Source organism: Blennius ocellaris (genome assembly GCF_963422515.1).
Source record: "Blennius ocellaris genome assembly, chromosome: 1".
NCBI lineage: Eukaryota > Metazoa > Chordata > Actinopteri > Blenniiformes > Blenniidae > Blennius > Blennius ocellaris.
Window position 1 is genome coordinate 17014430 of NC_137650.1, and position 24099 is coordinate 17038528.

The window sequence follows — 24099 nt, forward strand, 5'->3', positions numbered from 1 at the left end:
TGAAAAAGTAATCACATGATTGAAAGTGGAAATGCTGCGTTTGCGCTTATCAAGCCAACAGTTGTAATTAAGGCAGGCAGTAATCTACATCTTATTAACATTTTAAAACAACTGTTTGGCATTTGGGAATGGAAGCCAGATCACTTGATGGTGGCACGAATGCCACATTCACATTTATCTCTCGACATAGCACTGAGACGTGGAAGTCATTTTCTTTGAACAACTTAAAATATGAAGACAGTGATAACTGGATTTTGGTGCTTTCAAACATTTTAACAGTCTCTGTCAGGTCAAGATTTTTGGCTTTCACTGAGGAAACAATGACAATCCTCTTTTCTGGCTTTTGTGCAATTCAAAGATGTATTTAAATTCTGTCAAAATATCTAAATTACATGAGGAATTGACGATGAGTGTGGACAAATTTTGTGTGGCAGGTGATTCAAAATAGTTTAAGATACATCTCTGGTCGTACATTTGAATATTATATGTTTTAGAAACTGGATCTAACACCTTTAAACAGACTTTTTATGCTTCTCTTTAGTTTGAATAGGAATTGGATATAGTTTCACCGGCCTGTCGGACTCCAGCGATAGAAATAACAGTGAATTCAAGCCAACCAAGGTCTCTTATGTCACTGTGTAGTTGTGCCAAATATGTAGTATTTGAGTTATAAGTCTGGATAAGTCTTGTGGATTCTATGGATGGGAGAGTTTTAGCAGCATAAAGACCGACACCATCTTGATCGGTCATAATGTTATTATATAAAATCAGATATTAAATGGAATAATTTAACGAATCATATTGACATTTTTTTCTTACCTAAATGTACATTCTGTCTGATCCCTTCACACCATCTGCTGCTGCATGTGTCACACCAGCATCGGTGCTTCTTTTCAACAGCCACCAGCGATTCCTATTTTAACTGCAGTGCATCAGAAGCCTGTTAAATTCAAGAAAGTAAACCTGCCAAGAATCATCACAAGTTTTTTGACTTGGAGAAGAGGCATGAGGCAAGTGTGAAGAAATGCCAGGAGTCGATTAGGAATGAACTTTTTTGTTCTGATGGGTACACGACTGCCTCCAGTGTTCTGTCATTAGGTGACTAACCTCACCTTCAAACATCCAACCATTCCCCTCGTAACCATGTGCAAAAGGGCTCCTTGAACTTAAAAAGCTGTAATTTTCAGAGGTGAATTTCTTGAGGGATGAAAAACTGAAATACGTGCTTGACATTAAACAATGAAAAGGCTTTTAGAGCACTGATGGATTACAGGCCTGGGTTCCATCTCAAACCATTTCCAATATGAAGCTATTGAAGGTCCCAAAGCAAAACGTAATTCCATATATTTGTGATGAAGCATGTTTGGCTCCCCACAGTTCTCATTACTTTGTGCATTTTCTAAAATTGCAGATTATCATTACCGCATTAACTTTACTACATCTGCCTGAGACAAACTGGCCGGGCTCGGAGAATGTTGGCATCCACTCCTGGCGTCTGTGGGGCTTTTGGATTTGGAAGCGAACCGAGCTAGTCCATGTCACAAGAACAGGAAAAACGCGCTGCTCTTGGAGAACAAATGATGCCGAGGCTTTCAGAGTTTCTGGCAATGACAGATGGCGGAAGGAGTGAAAAGTCTATTTAAAAAAAAAAAAAAATCACTTCTGTCATGTACATCTTCTGTGGAGCCAAAGTGAGGGAGCGCGAACAGTCAGTGGCAGTGGCACTTCAGACGTACCAGCTAATTACTCGGCAAATAATATCATGACGTGCAAAATAATGTGCTAAAAATGGAAAGACAAAAAAGTCAAACTGTTAATAATGCGAGTTAATAAAATTAGGATACATACATACACACATATATATATATATATATATATATATACACACAATGTAAAATGTATGGGATTTTTTTTCCAACAGCAAACTTTTGTGCAAAAAGTGCTCATTAATTGAAAATGTTGACAAGCTGAAATTTTTTAACCATCTTTGCAAATTCCAGAACTTTATTGTTGAGTCCCAGTATATCTTAACAGTGCAGATACTTCCATTGAGCCCTGCGCTGCCAGCAGATCATACCACTGCTCTCCGTCAGACTTCCAACCAGAAATCACTGCCAGAAAAGCCGGAAACTCCACAACGGATTTGACAGTATCTAATGCCGCGACTGGGATTTCTACAAGCTGCAGCTGGCAAACTATCGGTGAAAGACTTGGAGTTGCCAAACTGAAGGCGAGCTGTGGAAACTCAAATTGACAGAGTGCCTCTCTCTGCAGCGACCATCACGGGCACCAAAAGGCTCATTTTCTGCTGAAGGAAGGAATAAACAACAACAATAGGAAATGCCTCTGGAAGCGAAGTGACTGCAGCACTGACATGGAGCAGACTCTTTAAATTTTGATGGTTTCTAACAAACTACAAGCATAAAAGGAACAAAAACAATGACGGACAAAAGCAAAACAGGAGTCGGGGGAAGACGAGAGACGACAGCCAGCATTGAGCCTCCATTGAGGTTGGAGATGAAACCAGACTTGGATAAGACTGAACTCTGTGTGCATCAATGTGGTGATGCAAAACTACACACTCATTAGCACAGCAGTCATAAAAGAAAAAAAGAGAGGAAAGCACTTTTGCATCTGCACACTCTTTTGCAGGGTTAATGTGGCTCATTGTGCATGTTCTTAAGGCCTCGTTTAGACAACAACGTTTCAAGTGAAAACAAACATTTTTTTGCACTTTTGTTTGAGAAAAGGTTTGCGTTTACAAGGCAACATTTTGAAAATGCTGTCAATTTACACAGAATGGGCAGAAAAGCTGAAAATGTTGTAGTTTGTATATTGCGCCACGAGTTGTTGCTGTTGGTTATGTTTATTGGCCCCCCCCACACACACACACGCAACTTGAGTGGCACAATATGAATGCCCCCGGCTGTCCCTCTTAATCATGGCCCCAGGTCAGAAGGATAACCTACAAAATAGAACCGGAGTCCTATTCCATTATTACTAGCTGCGGTATTCAGGCACTATTCAAACAAGCAGTGTTTCAGAAAAGTTGCATATTCCTGGTTTTCATGGAGACGGACTTCGAGCATTTTCTAAAATTGCAATTTCAGTGGCCCTGACTGACGTTGTCATGGAAAAAGACCTCCCAAGCAAAAGAAACGTTTTCTATTGTCACATGAAAACACTGTAGCGTAAATAGCGTCTTATGTCTGTGCATACCGATGTATGAATGGCTTCAATCTCGAGGTCCAGGAGCACAAATCATTTCAAGCTTTCAAAATGACATTTGCAAGTAGAAGAAAACCACAATTTGACATTCCTGCACTGGAAAACTGCTCTTGTATATCGGAGAGTGTGCCAGCATTTGGCTTCACTGTCATGTTTTGGTAAATGAGCGATCTGAGAGATCTGCAGACTCTCTGCAGTTATTTTCACACTGATCCAGCAATGTACTAATTTTAGCTTCCCTTGGTGCAGAATTAGTCCGAACAGGTCCACTCGACATAGGGAGCAGTCAGTCGACCCATGCACCCACCAGGTGGACTAGGCCTGGTATTTTGGGTAATGTAGGAAATACAATCATGTGTTGTGGGTGGTGGTGGTGGTGGTGGGGTATTTGTGAAGTGTACATGTCCCTGAGCTTGTTCGCTGCTTCAGAATAAACCCAACCAGAAAAGGCCAGTTGCCTGACACGGCATGCCTCAGCTGAGTGTGTTCAGTGTATAAACCAGAGCTTCTCCACAACCTGGGAGGAGATGACACATTTGTCAGTGAATGTCCCGGATCAATCATGTTGTCAAAACATAACTATAATCAGCAGTAGGGATGTTAGGAATGTAGCCACTACCAAAAAGTGAGTCAGTGTCATCAGAAATTCTAAAACAAAGGTACTGAACTGGCAAGAGGGAGAGATGAGGGAGATTACAACTTGACTTTTGTTTACCTAGACACTTTCCCACATATCGCCTTTAAATTGAAACATTTTCAATTTCTCTGAAACAAAAATAATGTGTTTCCCTTGAAATGTTGGCGTGTAAACAGGACGTGAGTAATTAGACCGTACCTTTCACAGCAGGTGATTTAAAATTTGGCGTTTAGGGTACATTTGGTGGAAGTGGCCAAACACAGGCAATATTTGGCCACTCATGTTGGTTCAGTACGGTAACAGGCCCATTTCAGTGTGAAGTGTGAAGTGAAACTGAGAGGAGTGTCACACTGTGTTGAGGGGGTTGAGTACTCAGATCTTGAAATTAATATCCAGATGCCACAATAATAACTGAATGTTCAGATATTCGGATAATTAGGTTCAGCTCAAGAAATGTGTCTAATTTGCCAACACATCACAGCCTCTGACAAGTAAATAAAATCAGCAAAAAAAGGCCAGTTTCAGTATGAAAATGCTATTTTTGTCAATCTGTGAAGGCTTCAGGGAAATAAAAAGTGTTGCTACAGTTTCTCTTTAAATTGATATAACAGAGGAGAGCTACAGACGCAGCTTACAGGCCTCCCTCACTGCCATCTGTCTGGATCTGGACTCTTATCTGGCAAACGGCAACCGATAATGTAAAACTCCAGAACACGTGTACAGTACGTACAGTGAGTGTGGGCCGCACAAGCATTTCTACGACGATTTCACAGAGAAGCTTAGGTTCTATTGATTTCAGTGGTTGATGCGTTCGTTTGTCTGCAGAAGCTCCGTGATGCTGCTCGTGTGCTCGGCTTAGTCGTGAGAGGAAGAAATCTGTGAGAGATCAACTGACGGCTCTCTTGATTAAAGCCAGCTGTTCCTCTTCATTAACCAAAATCTTTACACACACACACACACACACACACACACACACACACACACACACACACACACACACACACACACACACACACACACACACACACACACACACACACACACACACACACACACACACACACACACACACGAAAACAAAGACCCTTCCAAGCTTCTGAAAATGGAAATACGACAAAAGAAATTGGCTTGAAGTGGTTCCTCATAATCATATTTTTTTTTTTTTTATGTAATCTCTCTCTTCCAACAAACTGGAAATAAATGTCGTGATTATGTTCCCATTTTTTCCTAACAATCACAATTTCCACACAATAACGGAACTGCTCAGCAGGCTTTTCTCTGTATTTTGTGAACACTAATTAAAATTGTTTTAAATAAAGCAGCATTTCCACTTACTCTCACTGTTTGGCAGTTAACACCAAACTTCCACTGTTATTTCAAGAAAAATTAGATTTTTTTTTTATGTGTGTGTGAAATCACAATAAATTGTGGAAGGTTTGGTTAACTGAAGTTATTTAATGATTAATTAAAGACTCTTTCCTTTCCACTACCACCTACGATTGCAAAAACACTCTGATGTGTTTATCGTATTTATTTTTTATTTAATTATACAAAACTCAATTAAAATATTAATTATTATTTGGTTTATTTTTGGTTTGTTTTAATTATTTTTCAAGTGAATTGTTCAACTTTAAATTCATAATGAGCTAATTCGTTCACATCGGATATGCTGTTTACGGCCTACTGGAAATAGAAAATGTGGGATTTTTAAAGTATTTACAGGTACATCTCAAAACATTTTTCCAGTCATTTCAGAAATTGAAACTCATATTATACAGAATCATTACACAGATTGAAATATTTCAATCCTTGGTTTCTTGTGATTTTGATGATAATAGCTTGCAGATAATGAAAACTCATAATTGAGTGTCTCAGAAAACTTGAATATGATGAAAAAGTTTCACTATTGGAAACTCATGGTGTCACACACTAATTAGCCAATTACCTCAAAACACCTGGAAAGGTTTTCCTAAGCCTTTAAATGGTCTCTCAGTCTGGGTCAGTCGGCTACACAACCATATGGAAGACTGCTATGGGGTTATATTTGTGCCAAAATTCTGAGCGAGCGATGGGAAAATTTGAGCGCAAAAAAATTAATTGTGCAAGCACACTAACAGCATTTTGAGGAAATATTTAAATTGTGCAAAGATAAACTTGAGATTGCGCGCTCAAAAATAATTTCTGCGCTCAGATTCTTCCTCTGCGCTCAACCTCTCTCTCTCTCGCGCTCAACCTCTCTCTCTCTCGCTCGCTCAAATCTCTCCACGTCCGCGCTCAAGTCCTGCTGTGCGCTCGCTCAAAATGAGCAAAGCCCAAATGTGACAGACACGGTTGTCCACCAATCACAGAAATTTGGGGCGGGCGTTGAATTCTGATTGGTTACTTCGGTTTCTGGAAGTGCCTCATAACCGACGAAGAAGAAGAGGGAAAAACAAACTGCGAAGGAAAACAGAAATAAGGAAAACTAAAGATAATGATCCTGGATTACAACATGTTTTCCCCCGCAGTTTGTTTTTCCCTCTTCTTCTTCTTTTTCTTCTTTGTTGGTTATGAGGCACTTCCAGAATCCGAAGTAACCAATCAGAGTTCAACACCCGCCCCAAATTTCTGTGATTGGTGGACAACCGTGTCTGTCACATTTGGGCTTTGCACATTTTGAGCGAGCGCACAGCAGAACTTGAGTGCGGACATGGAGAGATTTGAGCGAGCGAGTAGAGAGAGGTTGAGCGCGAGAGAGAGAGAGGTTGAGCGCGCAGAGGAAGAATCTGAGCGCAGAAATGATTTTTGAGCGCGCAATCTCAAGTTTGTCTTTGCGCAATTTAAATATTTCCTCAAAATGTTATTAGTGTGCTTGCACAATTAATTTTTTTGCGCTCAAATTTTCCCATCGCTCGCTCAAAATTTTGGCACAAATATAACCCCATCGACTGCTGACTTGACAGATGTCCAGAAGGCTGAGCTTCATGAATACAGTCAATGCATCAAGAACCACCATACACAGACGAATACTAGACATGGGCTACAAATGTCACATTCCTCATGTCAAGCCACTCCTGAACTAGACAACATCAGAAGCGTCTTGTCTAGGCTAAGGAGAAAAAGAACTGAACTGTTGCTCAATGGTCCAAAGTCTTCTTTTGAGGTGAAAAAAAATGTTGCATTTTATTTGGAAATCAAGGTCCAATCCATGTTGCTTCAAGTCTAGTGTGAATCCAATGTGCTTCCACAGTCAGTGGTGATTTGGGTGCCATGTCATCTCCTGGTGTTGGTCCAATGTGTTTTTTTCAAGTCCACAATTAATACAGCAATCTACCAAGAAATTCTAGAGCACTTCATGTTTCCATCTGCTGACGGTTATGCTCATTTTATTTTCCAACAGGACTGGGCACCTGCCCACACTGCCAAAGATACCAAAAGCTGGTTCAATGACCTTAGTGTTACTGTGCTTGATTGGCCAAGCAATCAAGCAATCTCCCCTGACCTGAACCCCACAGAAAATCTTATTTTAAAAGCTATTGTCAAGAGGAAGATGAGAGACACCAGACCCAACAATGCAGATGACCTGAAGGCAGCTATGAAAGCATCCTAGGCTTCCATTAACACTTTGTTTATGATGAAGTGTTAAATGAAACTGAATGTAACTGGGCTGCTGAATGCGTCATACCAGTGTTGCTACTCCTTTCTGATAGACAAGTGATTCCTATTTTAACTGCAGGGCATTACAAGCCCATTAAATTCAATGTAAATCTGTCAAGATCTATTGAAACGTTTTTGAATTGTGGACGAGGCAAGTGACAAATATGTAAATTATGATAACAACACAGTCACATGAGAAAAAAACTTTTCTTGGCTCAGGATTTCAGATTCACTTACGTTTATCAGATAATAAGTTGGTTAAATGATTTCAAAGCAGGGCAGCCTGAACCAAATCAGCAACTGTGTGCTTTGGCAAGCTCTTGGTACACGAAGATTAGAAAAAATTAGATTAACTCCTGTTTCAACTACTGGTGTTTTGGTCCATGGAGGGGATGGGAATCGAAAACAGGTTCTTGTTGAGAACTGGTGCCCAGTGTTTCAATTCCTTGGAGTCATTATCAATTCCAGTGGCTCTGATTCTCCAGTGCAGACAGAAAAAGGACAACTTGCAACACTTGCAAAGTGCATATTTCATCAAAGGAAGGAAATATGACCAATGTGCAGAAAGATTTGCACACACAATGGCGATAACTTTGAATGTTGTGTTTTCGATCCGCTCTGGAGTGGATCGTAACCCAGCAGCAACATTAGCACATCCTCTCTTCATACTGCAGGTTTCATTTCCACGGACGGCTCATGGCTTCATCATCCTAGGGGGAAAAAAAACAGACAATCTGGCTCGTAGATACTGCTTAGTGGTGAATCATGGGACATTTGGAAGAAGGTGTATGCAATGCTGACTGAAAAATAAGCACTTATGTCGTATTCCCGCATTTACTCTGGACGACAACACCATTTATGATTTAGAAAACTAGGTTCAGGTGTCAAAAATTGTGCCTCCAGCCCCAGTCAGAGCGGTATTAAGAATAAAAGTAGTTGAAAAAGGTAAATTGACAAATTGATATATTGTTGTTTTCGCATTTTTTCACCCACCACACAATATCATATTTTATCAAGGTTTGTTTTTTCATCATCTGCGCCACATCTTTGAAAAAGGGGGATACTCTTGTATTAGGTGGCACTCTTCTACTGGGAACTATATGGTATTGATACTGATTTTTCAATTATAAGAATAACAAAATAAAACCATAACCTGCTCCTGACTGGCACAGACAAGCATTTTAACAGATATTTTATTTCTATCTGAAGAGGAGACGCTCCACCTTCATCAGCTCTTCATCACTTTCGTTAACTTTGGCAGACTCATACATCATCAGCAGCACCACCCCACAAATTACTTTAAGTTACTCTGTGCATACATTATAATTCTAGTTTTCGGCTCACTTTCATTCATCATTTTCAGACAGTGGTTTCTGTCAGTCTGAATGTTTGCGGTCTGTGAGCAAAAGGCCCATAAAATAAACTGTATATTGATGAACTTGTTCATTGAAAATTGTCTTGGTATTTTAACATTTTCTACAATGTGAATGACTCAGAATATAAATTAATAAGGGCTTTACATAGACTTTAAAGCCAGAATTGTTTGCACAGATTCTTTTCAGAGTGCAATTGTGAGAACAGAATAATACTCCTTTAAATTGAATGGCCCGACACTGTAAAACTCAGGAGACGATAGCTTTTGTCACAATAGTACAAAGTGTTCTCTTTCACATCTGAAAGTATGAGACATCTTTAGACTTTTTGGTGAGCGTTATTAAAGAGACAAAGCAGGAGAAACTGAACCTCTCTCTCCAGTGATTTTCAAACACACTTCATATCAGTAGCTGAGGATGCGTAAAGTCACTGGAACACATGGATACAGCGAAAGTTGTGAAGGAGTCTAAACATCACAGCCATTTGGAACAAACTCTGCTTCTTCTTGTTTACAAAAACCTGAAACATGGAATTAGTTAAGTTCCCCTTTTATTTCTTTAAATCTGTATCAATCCATTTCAGCAAAACAACTGACAGCAATAGGTAAAGTTTGCTAAAAGTGTGAAGGCCACCGAGAACCTTCGCAGATGGACTCAAGTGGCATATTCATACTGAAACTGGCCATGTTAGCTGATTTTATTCATTCACCGGAGGAGGTGATGCGTTGGCCAATTTCACATCGATGATCGATCTGAGTTCATATCGCCTGCTGACCTCCGTACGGTGTTGTACAGGCCCCTCGACCCTGGAATTCCCTGCCAGAGGAGCTCAGATGGGCAAACTCAATATCCTGTTTAAAGTCTAGTCTTAAAACTCATTTTTAGAGCTTGGCTTTTATAAACTGAAGTTCTTTTGTTTATGTTTTTTTATGGACCAAGCCCGAGAGGCCAGGACCCTAATGTATTTGTAATGTTTCTTTGACTCCTTCATTGAGCCCACTAAACACTCTTAAATATTGACCAAATTTGGCACACTCATCAAGACTGGCGAAAAATTTAAGAATATGTAAAAGTTAACCCCTGGAGTTACAACATGTGCTCTCTATCGCCACCTCGAAACACTAGAACAGCCTCCATGGCCATTTAAAAACAGTCTATACCTCTTTGTGAACCTCAGTGTTTCTATGCCTCTATTAGGACAAATTTCCATGATGTTGCTACTTTTTCCACATTGCACTATATTTCATTCAATCGGAAAGCATTTTCTTCACTTTGGTCTGCAGGTCGTCATTCAGGTGTGACAGGCGCCCGGAAAGTCAGACCAGCTGAGAACCGCTGATCTAAGCCAAGCCTGACATGCAGATCGGTTTGTAATGAAGTATTAAGCTCCATTACGACTTGTGTCTCCTCTTCTGAGAGCCACTGCTCTCACTGGCAGGAATGAGGAGTGCATTGTCATCATAAGCCCAAAGTCCTACATTAATCCCTCCACGCTGTGTTAGCTGGCTAGTTAAAGCGTGGAAGATGGTTAGAGCTTCATTGAGACGGGACAAGAGAGTCAAATGTGGCAAGTGAAGAATCGAAGGCAGGGAGAGATGTGTCTTCTTTCACAGACGACACTCTGAAGACAGAAAAAAGAACTGCTGTGCCACTAACTAAATTAATCATTTAACTAATTAAGCCAATTAATCATTTCATTAATCACAGTGCCAACAGGAGTCAGTGAAGTCAAAGAACAGTCTCATACGAGCTGTTTTAGAGAGGGAGGAGGAACCTTTGGGGAGAATTAATGGGGCACTCACTTTGTGCTCTTATGGTGGTTGGCACAGTATTAAACGACTTGTGAAAATGAAAGGCTTGGGATGTCGAGCTAGAGTCAAGATATAACAAAGCAAGGAGCAGCATCATTTTGTTTGAAATGGATAGCATCTATGCAGGAAGAAGACAACCTGGTCTGGACAAGCACAAGTTCAGAGTTGGAGTATTAAGGACATTTACTTTGTTTTAAGAATGGTTGGGAATTTCAATCTTCCAGCATCATTACTTTGCTTAGCTTTTCACTACATGCATTCCGTCTTCCTCTACCTCTTCAGAGAAATCTGCAGTGATGTCGGGGCACATGATGGGTGAAACAGGGAAATCTCCCATATATGATTTTTTTTTTTTTTTAAACATAGGGATGCACCAATTCCACACTTTATTAAAGGAACTGTTACTGCACACTTTATCCAACAGCCTTGAAGACCCCAGTATCTGACCATGTCTACAGTACACATAGCGCAGTGCGTAGATAGATGCTACACACTGCACTATGCATACTATCCAATGTACACCAAGCCTGTTGTTAATGAGTGTATCAGTAAGACTTTAATCATGCTTGGCATGTAGCATCGCTAGTGTGTGAGCCCCTAAATGCTTGTGCATGTAGCATGTAGCTTGTAACCTATAAAAATGTAGCATGGCGAGGAGTAAAATCCTCCTTCACCAGTGAGCAGTTAAACAACTGAATGAATTTGGGCGACTCGGCTAGTCCAAATATCTCCGTTGATGACTGGTGTTTAAGTTGTTGTGTGTTGTACGAATCATCTTTCTCCTCCTCTGGATATTTTGTCGGAACATTAATGACAGTCCGTCTTTCTTTTGTAATTCTCATTAATATTAAAGAACAGTTTTTGACCACTGAAGCAGGTACATGAATGGATGTTTGTCAAACATGAATGTGAGTTTACTGGGCATGGTCTTTGTTTAATTAGAAATTATGACACAGACTTTCATCCATCTCACACACCAACAGTAAGCCAATTTGGATTGCTGCAAATTCAGTATCCTGATGTGGCCTTTCGGTGGTTTAAAGCATTAACATGGCTGATAATTTCTACCGCAAGATGTTTGAGGAGTCAGACAAAGCCCAACCACACTGCTTTGTTTAGTCAACAGATCTTTAGTTAATTGAATTGAATTGAATTAAATTGAGAAACAGAAAATCATAAGATGGAGAATAATCATCAACAAAAGTCGACAAACTCCCTGCTTCTAAAAATTCACTAGTGGACCTGTACCAACTCCAAAGCACAAAGATGTGTTTGCAACACTCTCCATGTACATGTATATAAGGTTTTGCTTTATCTATTTATGTGGATTATGCAACACAACTTTCATGAACAACAATGTTCTGTGTTGGCTTAAAAGCCCTTGTGGGATTATTGTTTTCACTAGTATTTTCACTTGCTGAGAGCTCCGATGGAGCTTACAATTTCTCTGAATATTGAATCAGCACGTCTTTAGTTGAGCAAAAGGGAAGAGAAAAGTCATTTAAAGGACAAATCCAGACGGACAGTTTGCAGAGAAGCCAAATGCTGACAATAATACATTTGTGTCCACAAATCGCCAGATCGACCAGATTTGAAACTTATCCCAGCCGATATGGGTTAAGAAGCAGAGCACGTTGTCGACAGGTCAGCACAGAGATGCACAATCAAATGTGAGGACACAGACATCAGAAATTCAGATTCACTGATGCATGTCTGCCCAGGTAAAGGCGGTAATAACTCTGTGCCAATCAGTTTATGAACTTCTGCCAAACACTAATCCCAACTGTGAGATTGGATCCCTTCTCTTCACCTCAGTGCGACTCATACAACCAAAAACACACTCCGTTAACTCCGACACTGCTGAAACTCAGCAGGCGGCAGCACTTGTGGAGCCCACCGCAATCTCATACAAGAAGTTATCTTAGATCCACACACACACACACACGCAGACACACACACACACACACACACACCTGGAAGAATCATGTCAGAAGCTTCCCCTCTCGCAGCCTGACACTGTGCCTCCACTCAGACTAAATCCCTGGAGGGAGAGTGAGAAAAAAAGAGCGAGAAAGAAAGAGAGCAAGAGAAAGAGGAGGGGTGGGTTGAGAGAAAGTGTGACACAGAGACAGACACAGAGAATGAGATGGGATTACAGGGATAATACGAGCAGATGGAGGGAGGTCGGCACTCCGGCAGGACTCTCCACTCCAAACGGATTAAAAGACTTCGACCAAGCCACCAGTCACCAAACGGACGCCACATTCCTCGAACTTGGACGAGGTGAGCTGAGCGAGCAGAGCGGGGCGAGATGAGCGGAGCTCTTCCCCCCCTCCCTGCTGCCCGGAAATGAAAACTTGTTGTCTTTTCTGGCGTGAAGCCGTAAACAGGTCACAGTATTCCCCTCGCCTGGATGGCAGCCTTCTCTTTTTCATCCCCTCCAATCACACACATAAAAGATCAAGCTTTTAAGCTTTTTCTTTTTTTTTTTTCTTTTTACAGAAAGGCAACCTCCATTTAGCAAATATTTGCCCTGATCCCTCTACTAAAACTTTGCATCCTCTCTGAGTACAACATGTCCAGATTCAAACACATTGGAATGCCCTGCCGAGTGCTGCTCGGTCGGGGATTTGGCCACGTAGAAACAATATGTGCTTTTAATCTTCAAATATGCTAAGCTGTTTTTTACCAACATATCATTCATTTTCATCATGTGAGATTTTGATTATTATGATTATGATCACTCATGAAACAGAACATTGAACATTCACCTCAGAAAACCATACTGAACTTCAGCCTAATACACAGTTTATTTACATCTTCTGAACCTATACATAAGGCGGTGTTATGTTTTGATAATCCTCCTACATTATCCTGACAATCCAGAATAATCCATGTTCCATGGTCCAGGTACAAACTGTAGCACAATGAAGGAGAACTAAAGCTGTCCAACCAACCGACCAAACCAACAGTTAACATCTGTCCGCACTGATTTTATAAAGGTAAAAGTGAATAGAGATGAATGATACAGTAAAATTAGCCATCACAATATATTCATGCAAATTGATCAATGTCAATATTTATCACAGTACTTTGGCTTTCTTGAAGCCTTTCATACAAGCCAAAGGTTTGCATTTTGCCTTTAAATAATCAGAAAATTGGAGTTAAAAGAACAACTTATCCAAATGAAATGAATTAGGCTGCATTTCTATTTCTAAAGTACGAGTGTCAAGGTACAAGGTATATGTTTTTATTTAGGACATTTCTCTGAAAAATATTCCAAAACATACAACATACTTTGACAAAATCCTGTTGATTTCTTTTTTTTTCGTATACTACAAAATGTGTGGAATGTCTTCCTCTGGCTGTCTGTGGTGGACTGGTCACAACTTATTTTAAGGCTTCATTATTGTCAAAATGTTTTCAAGTGAAAATAAGGTAACTTTCATTGCATTTTGGGGTCAATTTACACAACAGTGCAACAAATATACTCAGTTTTGGCTTAAGAACACTGTGTTAGCGGGGCCTTAAGCCCCCGACACACTGTGCAATTGTTGGCCATCACAGACAAAAGATTGTGATCGTGGTGAAATCTTTGGTTGTGGCTCTAATTGGTGGTCGTACGATGCACCGTGAGCCGGGTCAAGGACAGGTGACATTGTGGTTACAAGCGTGCGATCAATACAGGACAGTGTCAGATATTTGGAGTGATTGCAGCTGCTGCGACCTGCAGGTTTACATGGAGTGTGTTTTGTCGGAAAATGAAAAGCCACAAAAGTAGATGCTAATGTAAAATGCTAGTAAATGCTAATAGATGCTCAGAAGTACTTCAAACTCACTTTGCAACATTACCCTCCAAGTTGTCCTCTCTCCGGGAGGCATGACCACGCCCATTATCTCTTTCTGATTTTTTCATTGGGATTTCTTTCCAAACACAAAAATGCCATTACGCCAAGGCTCTGTTCATATTTATGTTAAGGACATGTAACATTGCGCTATCACGTCAACTCACGTCACCGTACCGTCTGCACACAGAAAACTTTATGATATGCTTAGTTTATGTCTTAGTGTGGCAGGTTGAGACTTAGAAGATTGTTAAAATCGCACAGTCTGCAGGAGCTTTAAGAGGCCATTTCTAACATCTGCAATTATGAGCAGTATTCACTTCTGCTGGTGGACACCAGTTAACTCAGACACTAATAGATCCAAATCACTGGCTGATTGTCAGTTTCTGATGATAACACCATGTCACAATAAAGGCCACCATCATTCCAAGAAGCTCCTCATCAGATCCACTTGTGTATTTTCCGATTCTTTTCAGTTTTTCTGCCCATGCCTGAACCTAGCTGTCAATCAGGGAACTGCTCACAGCGGAAAGTCGAATTTCCAGTCAACAAGCCCGGAGAGACTGTGACAGGCTTTTGTCGTGTGTGTTGCTGTCATGCTATCAAGTAAGTAAGCTTGGAGCTTATCATGGTTATCCCACTGAATGTTTATCACAATCCCATTTCCAGAACGTTTTATCACCCGGCCTGAGAGAACACTTCATAAATGTAATCTCAGGTATTCTGTGCGAGCTCAGAATGGGACTCATGGCATGTCACTTGACTCAAATCTCGGCCTTCCAAATCAAATGAGTTCATGCTGTCATCTGAGCAAATGGCAGACGGAGCTGGACACGCTTCTGCAAGGTCAAACGGTACTGACCACATTTTTAGAAAATGCAGAGGAAGCTGAATAATTGGAAGGTGAGACAAACCCACAACAAAAAAGACTCGCGAGAAAGGGTGTGAGCCAAACATGGAAAATTCTCCAGAATAATACATTCAAACATACAGTGCATAAACTAGTACAAGGTTCAGGCAGACCCTGGGTGATACTCATATTGTGGTCATTAAGCTGGGAACTCACAAATGGTCATTAGTGACATTCAAGAGAGTGCAGGCGACTACAATCAGCCCCACAAAAATCAGACGTACGTTTTAGGTCAGGAAACATATTTGACAATGCTTTTCAGGTCAAGAAAGTATGCTTCTTTTTTGTAGGGATGCACAGACACCAGTTTCGAGTATTGGGTCCGATATTACACAGAGAACTTGTACTAAAGCTTGCTGATACAACCTGGCGAGTGTCAGGCAACATCATCTGTCCAAAAACATCAGCAGCGGGTAGACAAAAGAGGACAAGCAATGTCCACGATTTGGAGATACTTTAATAATGTAAGACAATATAAGACAGACTGCAAATTATGTTCTGACAAAATATCAAGAGGAGGAGAAAAATTGTTAATTCAACACCAGCAACTTAATCAGCAGAGACACTGGACCAGCAGAGTTAGCCTGATGTTGCTCAATAGTTTAACTGCTCAGTGGATCAGGAGGATTTTACTCGGAGCCATGCTACATGCTAAAGCGTTTCACACACCAGCGATGTGACATGCTAAAGATGATTAATGTATGACAGCTTGTACAGACTTTTTAGAAAAGCACATAACATGCATTAAAGTCTCTTCTCGAAAAAATAAGACTCAGGATTTATGGATTTGTGCAAAAAATACTTGATCACCTCTCTGCTCACCAGTGGACTGTTTTGGTAAAGACCCTGTAACTGAAGAATATGTGACAGAGCCATGTTTAATAAGCCATTGGTAAAAAAAAAAGTTTAGGAATATAGTTATACTCAAATTCTGTATTTCTTTTTTGATATCAGATGCGTTGCATTGCCAAGGCCGAGAAAACTATACAGTGAAAGTTAAAGTTAAATGCTATCTGAAGCATGTAAATATCAGTTTGAACGTTTAACATTTTTAAAATAACTGCAATTGGAATGGCTCGTAGCTGAATGTTCGGACTCAAATTTTTAATCGTCCTATAAAAAAATGGTATCGGTGCATCTTTAGTTTATTGTTTTTACACTACCAAATCATGTAAGCTGAGCTAATGCTGGGCGCGCTTTTAAATGACAAATTAGTTAAAGGATTTAACAAAATAATTTAATTACATGATTTAAACCCCATTTATTATATGCAATGCAACATGAAATTTCTTCCCTTAACTTTCCAGTTCTCACAAAGTAAAATTCCCACTTTCAGGTTCTTCGGTAACACTCGGATGTTGGATGTTTCCGTGTTACTAGTTACTAATGAGTGCACCATCGGGCACCTGTCCTTTCGCTCATCCCCAGATGTGTGTCCTACATGCAAGACACTTTTAATAGTGCTCATGACCTCAATCCTGAGTTGGTAAAAGTTTCTCTTCCTGGACTTACCAGGTCAGGAACCACATGACGTCCTGTTGTGTTTAGAGGAAATTTACAACCAACTCAGTGGTTCAGTTTATTGAAAATTCACATTAACTTAACTGCGAAAATAATTTAAAGATGTGTTATGAAAGCTGAATTTGAAGGTGATGTTCACATTATTATTAAAGACAAGTTGGTAAAAAAAGAAAATTATAATTTGTAATTAAACAACCCTGTAACAAAATAATACATCTTAAACACTTATGTTTTGTAGTGAATCACTAACATAACCTGCATATTAACCAAACAATATATTTCCTTAATATTTGCTTGTTCTGAGAGAGAGGATATTGCACTTTGTGGGGCGGTATGGCTCGGTTGGTAGAGTGGTCGTCTCCCAATTGGCAGGTTGCAGGTTCGATCCTATCTCTGCCTGCTCACATGCCCAAGTGTTGGGCAAGACACTGAACCCTGAACTGCCTGTGTGAATGCAGCGTGAGACTGAATGGTTGGTGGTGGTCGGAGGGGCCGATGGCGCAAAATGGCAGTCAGTCAGTCTGCCCCCAGGCAGCTGTGGCTACAGAAGTGGTTTACCACCATCCAATATGAAATGAATAATGCAATGTAGAGTGCCTAGAAAAGCGCTATATAATTATTATATAGCGCTATTATTATTATTACTCCAGTACCTATATGTTCTTTAACTTGTTATTAATATAGGCTTGTTTTTTTGACAGTCATCTCAGGTGAATAAAATTTTAATTTGTAAGGTCAAATAAATGCGACGTAATTTCCTCATTATTTTTTTCTGCCGCCGTTGGTTGCTTGATGAAGGCGGCATGTTGTTGTGTCTTTGCTTCCGTAGCCTTGAGACATTCCTGATGAAGTTTTCTGTGGCGTTTACATTTTTCATGAGGTTGGACGTATTAAACCAAACGACATAGACGCCACCACATGATACCCATACACAGAATGCTCCGCACTCGGCCATTTCTTCTTTGTATCTTTGCAAAACAAAATATTCCCACACGGCTGATGTGACTCTTTTTTACTCATGAACACAATTATCTAGTAGCCATGGAGCAAACGAGTCGCATACACACTGTTATTGGCACACAGGTTCTGTGTGTTGGATAGAAGTGCTGGAGCGCAGTACTGGAACAGACTGCTTGGATTTGACTTTTTTTTTTACTGAAGTCTGATTAAATCCACATTTTTTTGGCCGATATTGCGGCAGTATCCAATCTGAGTCTTGAATATCGAAACCTCTGATTTCTAATAATAACATTGCTGTGTCATTCAATTGTTTTTATATATTTATCTTAAATAGATTGTTAAATCTACAGGCAAGATATTTAAATATTGTTTTTACAGAGGACACTGAAGACTACTGAAATACTGTGCAGCTGATGAGCTTGAATGAGCAAATACAAAAAATGTGTGGACAAAAACTCACAATTACAAATTTAAGTGGGAAAACTGTGTGTCTTCGTAAAAGAAGCGCCACTCTCGTCCTATCTGCCAGCTGTTCTTGAGACGTCATCTTAGTACGATTAGGCCTGATCTCAACCGTTCCTTCTGGTTCACATGGACTTGAAATGAGCACATAATTAACTTGTCACGCTCGAGTGACATTCATTCTGTGAGCGGAGACACTGCAGGCTGGATTCAGGATTTATCAGCAACACTTCAGGAGTCGGTGAACATCCGTCCCGTGAAAACGTTCAACAGATGGTCAGACTTTTTCAGAGCGCTGTCCCTGTCCTGGAAACACTCCAATGTCTCCAGTCCGTCATTCTTCACCACAGCATCAGCGCGCAGATTGAAACAAGCTTTTTGGAAATCACTTCCAGTTTGGTAATCTTTCACAATGACAGTCAGTTGACAGAGAAACAGAAAACCTCTGATCTGGACAGTATGAAATCTCAATTCTTTTCAACAGTAAAAAGTTAGGTCGAAAATGTTTGCATATTCTCTATTTTTCACTTATGTCCTACTGTGCTGATATTTGAGCAAATGTGTGTAAAACTAATATATATTCAATAACCAAAACACAGAAAAGGGCTGTTAGCTTAATAAATACTGCTGTTATTTTGATTCTGCAAATCCATTATTTATACGGTTCGGCACTGTAACATTTTCAGACTTTGAAAATTTGATAATGTGAAATATTATATTGGGTTCAGCAGAGAAGCCTTCCTTTTTGTTTTCAACAGTTTCTTAAGTTGATAAAAGACAAATATGATTTAAAAGCACTGTTTATTTTTTATCAAACTTAGAACTAATATACAGTACAGATGTTTTTCTTTTCTGGGAGTTAAGCACAAGTGATTTAGTTCAACTAATGATGAGAGAAAGGGAATATCATTAATTATTATTACTTTTTATGTTCTTTAGATCTTTCTTCAGTTATTTTGGGTTAGGGTTAGGGATAGAATTTATAGGATAGTCATAAATAAGCCAGCGGCTTCAGCCTGTTCCTTGACATAGCCACTTAAAATGAAGAGAATAGTAGGTGTTTGAATTCCCATTCAATAGACATGAGGATCCTTCTGTTCAACTACAAACTCAAACCTCTGAAATCGGTGCACATGGCAGAACATCAAGATTCCCTTAAAATATAATCTTCCAGAGAGATGTATCTGGACTCAACAACTGACAAAATAACAACTGAGAGTAAATGAACGAGTGAAGCTACACCGCTGTCTCTACTGCACTGCACTGATAGGAGCTGATATACAGCGTGGGGACGCAGTGAGGACTTCATGTGATTCAGTATCTCTGTGATTTGACGTGAAGTTGCCGTTCCATGGTAGACCCCTGAAGCCCCTCAGTTCATGTCAACGTGTTTCTTGACTGTTTTTAAAATGGAATCACTTCATCTCTGACTGAAAGAGGATCTTAGGCTCCGTTTAAGTGATGTTTCAACTGAAAACGCATCGTTTTTGCGATTTTTCTTCAGAAACGTTTCGCGTTTACACAGCAACCTTTTGAAAACAATGTCCGTTTACACGGACACAACAAAAAGGCTAAATATGATGTAGTTAGCATGTTGGGCCACTAGTTAGAGGTGTTTGTCTTTGTAATGAAACCACACACACGTAGCAGAAAACAGTCCACTCTAAACATTAACAATGGGAGAACGTGGACATCTGTATGGACAGACGACCGAGATAGATTATTATTTAAACTACCAAGTCCCAGGAGAATATGGACATGGGAGTCACGACCCTCTGGAAGACACATTCTTCTTATGTCCAGGGTTTCACCTTGGGAGCCGTTTTGAAAATGTTGCGTTTTAGTGGCTCCAAGCACCGTTGTCATGGAAACAGAAACCCAAAAAGCCATCCGTTTAGACTTTAAATCATCTGTCAGAAAGGCAATACAAGAGAAAGATGTTGTAATCCTCCTCATCTCTCTGTCTTGCAAGTTCAGTACCTTTTCCGATTTTTCCAAAGATTTCGAACAAAATCGACTCACTTTTTATTCCTAACATACCCACTTCCTGATTATAGTGATGTTACAGTGATCAACATGATTGATCTGGGTCGACCGTCTCCTCCTCTTCTGTATGGACTGGGAATCCATAGAGCAGACATTGCTGCTATTATTTATTTACTCACACATTTGCAGAATTGTATTTTCTACCGCTGCAGTACGCATGCAGAGCATTAGCATTTCCACCATCTATAAAGAGTCGGTATGATTATTTTTCAGTGGCTTTGAGCACCGTTGTTATGAAAACAGATGACCAAAACGCAACAAAGATTTAGCATTTTCATTTAAAAACACTGTGTAAAAGAGGCCTTGGAGTTCAATTTGAAGACATGTGCTCATGATGTGCAGGAGATTTGAGAACAACATGCGTAAACAGACAAGGACAAATAAAAATAAAAGCTTAAACACAAACAGGAGAAACATAACCTAACATATTTCAGGTATTCGGATGGAAATTGTTTTGCATGCCTCCAAGAAAATAGTCTAAATACATGACTGGAAGTGACTGATACCTACATACTGCTTCACCCTCCAAGAAAATGCTGCTTTGCTGCTGCAAGATTAAAGAAATGTAGCATTTAACGCTGCAAAAACCAGCAATTCTTTTCTGTATCAATATTAATGAGTTTGAGGGGTAATTGCTGTGACAAAGAAGCACCACTGCATGCAGTTACCGAGAGTGTAAATGAGAGCGGTGTGCCAGGAGCCGCCTCAGCTTCTTTTCTGCATCAGGATGGCTCACATTACCATGACCAATAGGTCACATCGATCGGGTCGCTCCTCCAGTCAGATGCTGTTAACTGGTCTTAATGGAACAAGTGTCTTTCCAGTAAACTTAAAGACATGCGTAGATAAAGAAACAGACACACAAAGTCAACCTCATTATCCGGCTGTTTCCTGACTTTTTCTGTTTCAGTCGGAAAATTTTGCATTTCGTCGATGTACCTGTCCATTTATTCATATTCAAATTATATGTTAACTCCCAGTCTCTGAGTTTTCAGTGTTTTGTCTGCAGGTGATAATTAAATAATCATTGGTGTGATGGCCGCTATGTGCCTCACGTCTCTCCTCCTGACACCCGAGCATCTGTGTCTTCTGGCAGCTGCTCACGGTGCCTTCATCTATATCCCGGCACATGAATCATCATCATGAATGCCATTCAGTTTAACCTCTGTTGTAAACACACAACACTTTGACACCTTGCACAGCCAGGCTCCCGCTGCAAAGGCTGCCGTTTCCTTTTTGATCGCACAGTATCAGCCGGATTCTACCTGGCTGCTGCTTGCATATAACTGAGAAAGGAAACAAGAGTCTGGAAGCTTCCTTTAAAAACCCTACCACTCCTACTTTTCTTGAGTGAGCACTGCATTATAAGTAAAGAATGGATACATAATATTGTCAAAAACATACCTAAAACATCCATTACTTTTCAACCACACATCATTAATATCAAACATCAGTTTACCTGCATGAAATAGCTACACGCAAACACATTTCTCATACAAACAATAATGTACGTCAGAAATTCCACTATGACAATGTGTTTTTAACAATCTAGATTTAAAGCTGAAACTTCATGTATCTTAATAGATTAAAATTATTAGCTAAAACAGGCAAATGAAATAGTTTCAAGATGAAAACTTGTGATTTGAATAATAAAAGAGTAAATTACATGCTGTAAAGTGTACCTTAGGGTGAATCACATACTCAAAACAATCAATACAAGCAAAATCAAAGTGATCATAAGTACTTCATTGCTGACAACAGACTACAAAACCATGTGATTTAATTTTTTTGTACTTGCCACAAAATTATATAATTTGGAATGGCTACTCAGAGCTGAATGGATTTTTTTCCAACTAAAAAACTTTTTTCCAAGATTAAAAACTAATCTAAAGGCCTTCCACCAACTCCCATCAAACCTGAAGACACAAAGACTCCACTGATCTGGAGTCAGCTTCAGATGCAACCTCCTGAATTGTGATTCAGTTCCAGGTACAACAGGATCACAAAATCAAACGGGATCAAAATGTAAGAAAAGAAACGCACACTGCAGCAACTTTATGCTCCAGAGATTGAAAAATACATATATTTGAAAAATCAGTCGAGCTTGAAATGTATATATTTCAATGCCATTCATGTTGCTACAAATCACGTGTAAACAGTTGTTTCCTCTTCATCTCCGTGCGTATTTACGCACGAAAAAGATCTAATCTACTGCAACTATAAGTGTGAGTGGAGGAAAATATTAAACAATGGGAGTAGGAGAAATGGAAGAATTCTTCATCTCCAGTGTGGAACTTGCAACAGCGGGAATGCACAGAAGAAATGCGCACACCTCCATTTCAGCGTCCGTTTCTGCCACACGCACGCTGGTACCTTACTCTCCCCTCCCTCACACATACACACACTCCTCTCTTACCTCTTTTATCCTGGACTTTCACGGCGACCTCCACCAGCGGCTCGGTCTCCCGGTCCAGTCTCCGCGATATGACTATATCCCCGCTGTCCCGGCTCACGCTCACCGGGGAGCTTTCCGCGTCGGGCTCCATCAGTTCGAACGTGGCCGTCTGGAAGCGCACCGGGTTCAGGTTCATGACCACTGACCCGATCCCCGCGTCCTCGGACACGTTAATGAACAACGGGTTGTCAGACTCCAACACCGAGCGGGACTTTCGGGCCGCTACTTTATTAATTTGCGGTTTCCGTCTCTGGGGAGTCAGAGAGGGGGCCACGGGCCACTGCCGCGGATTGATTTCGACTGCGATGCTCCGACTCGTGCGCGGCGGCCATCCACGGTCCCGGGCGAACACATGAAACTTAATGGGTTCATCCAGACCGAGTATGGAGTCCACCAGGAGGATGTCTCCGCTCTTGGGCACTGCGTAGAAACTCCCGTTTTTGGGAAGAGCGAAGTAGATGAGCTCGGCGTTCTTGCCGCTGTCGGCATCGCGCGCAGTGACCGTGTAGACGGCAGTGCGCAGCGCAGTGGCATCGTCCAGGCTCAGCCTCACGCTCACATCTGGGAAAGTGGGCTGGTGGTCGTTCGTGTCCAGAACGTCCACTTTGATGGACGCAAGCTGAGAGGTGAGCGGAGAGTCGTCTCCTTCCTCCCGGGAGAGTCCTGCACACTGGCCGCAGCACAAGCCCAGACCCAGTGCGTATTCAGCACGCTCCTCCCGGTCCAGGACCCCGGACGTTTTCAGTAAAATGTGCCCCCGCTTGTGATGCGCCAAGACGCGGAAATTGTCGCTGCCTTCTCCGAGGAGTTTAAAGTGCGCCGCGGATGCGCCGGGCTCCCCGGGACCGCACAGCTGCTGCGAGTTGAGCCGCTTAACTGGGACGCTCAGCCCGTTGACCCGCGAGCCCGGAGCTGAGTTTTCGAATACGTGGCCGTGAAAAAACGGCACCAGCTCCACGGTTCTGTTCCCCACCGCGCACGCGAGAAAAAAATGTAAAAAAGCGACCCAAATCATGACTGGATGTCTGTTTGGCTCCCACTGCACTAAAGCGCTGGTGTCTCAACGAAATCCATCGAGGGATAATTCTCCCGGTTCCCGTTGCGTTCCAAAAGTTTCCTCAAACCCGAGGCAGCATGCTTTAACTTTATCTGTGTGCGTCCGCCTCGTGCGTCTGTCCTCTCTGCTCTCCTGCGCTCCTCTGACTGCTGCTGCTT

The 24099-nt window shown here is 40.9% G+C and overlaps 1 protein-coding gene across 1 annotated transcript in view; it reads right to left on the bottom strand.

The window, feature by feature from the left end:
* The window catches only part of LOC308132290 (neural-cadherin), a gene marked incomplete at both ends in the record, with an annotated part of 403944 nt that extends 380045 nt beyond the window's left edge, over positions 1-23899 (bottom strand). Inside the window, one exon of the mRNA XM_080499326.1 lies at positions 22846-23899. Within this exon, the coding sequence (XP_080355452.1) occupies positions 22846-23899 (1054 nt within the window). The remainder of the gene's footprint in view (positions 1-22845) is intronic.
* Between the last annotated feature and the right edge of the window lie 200 nt (positions 23900-24099).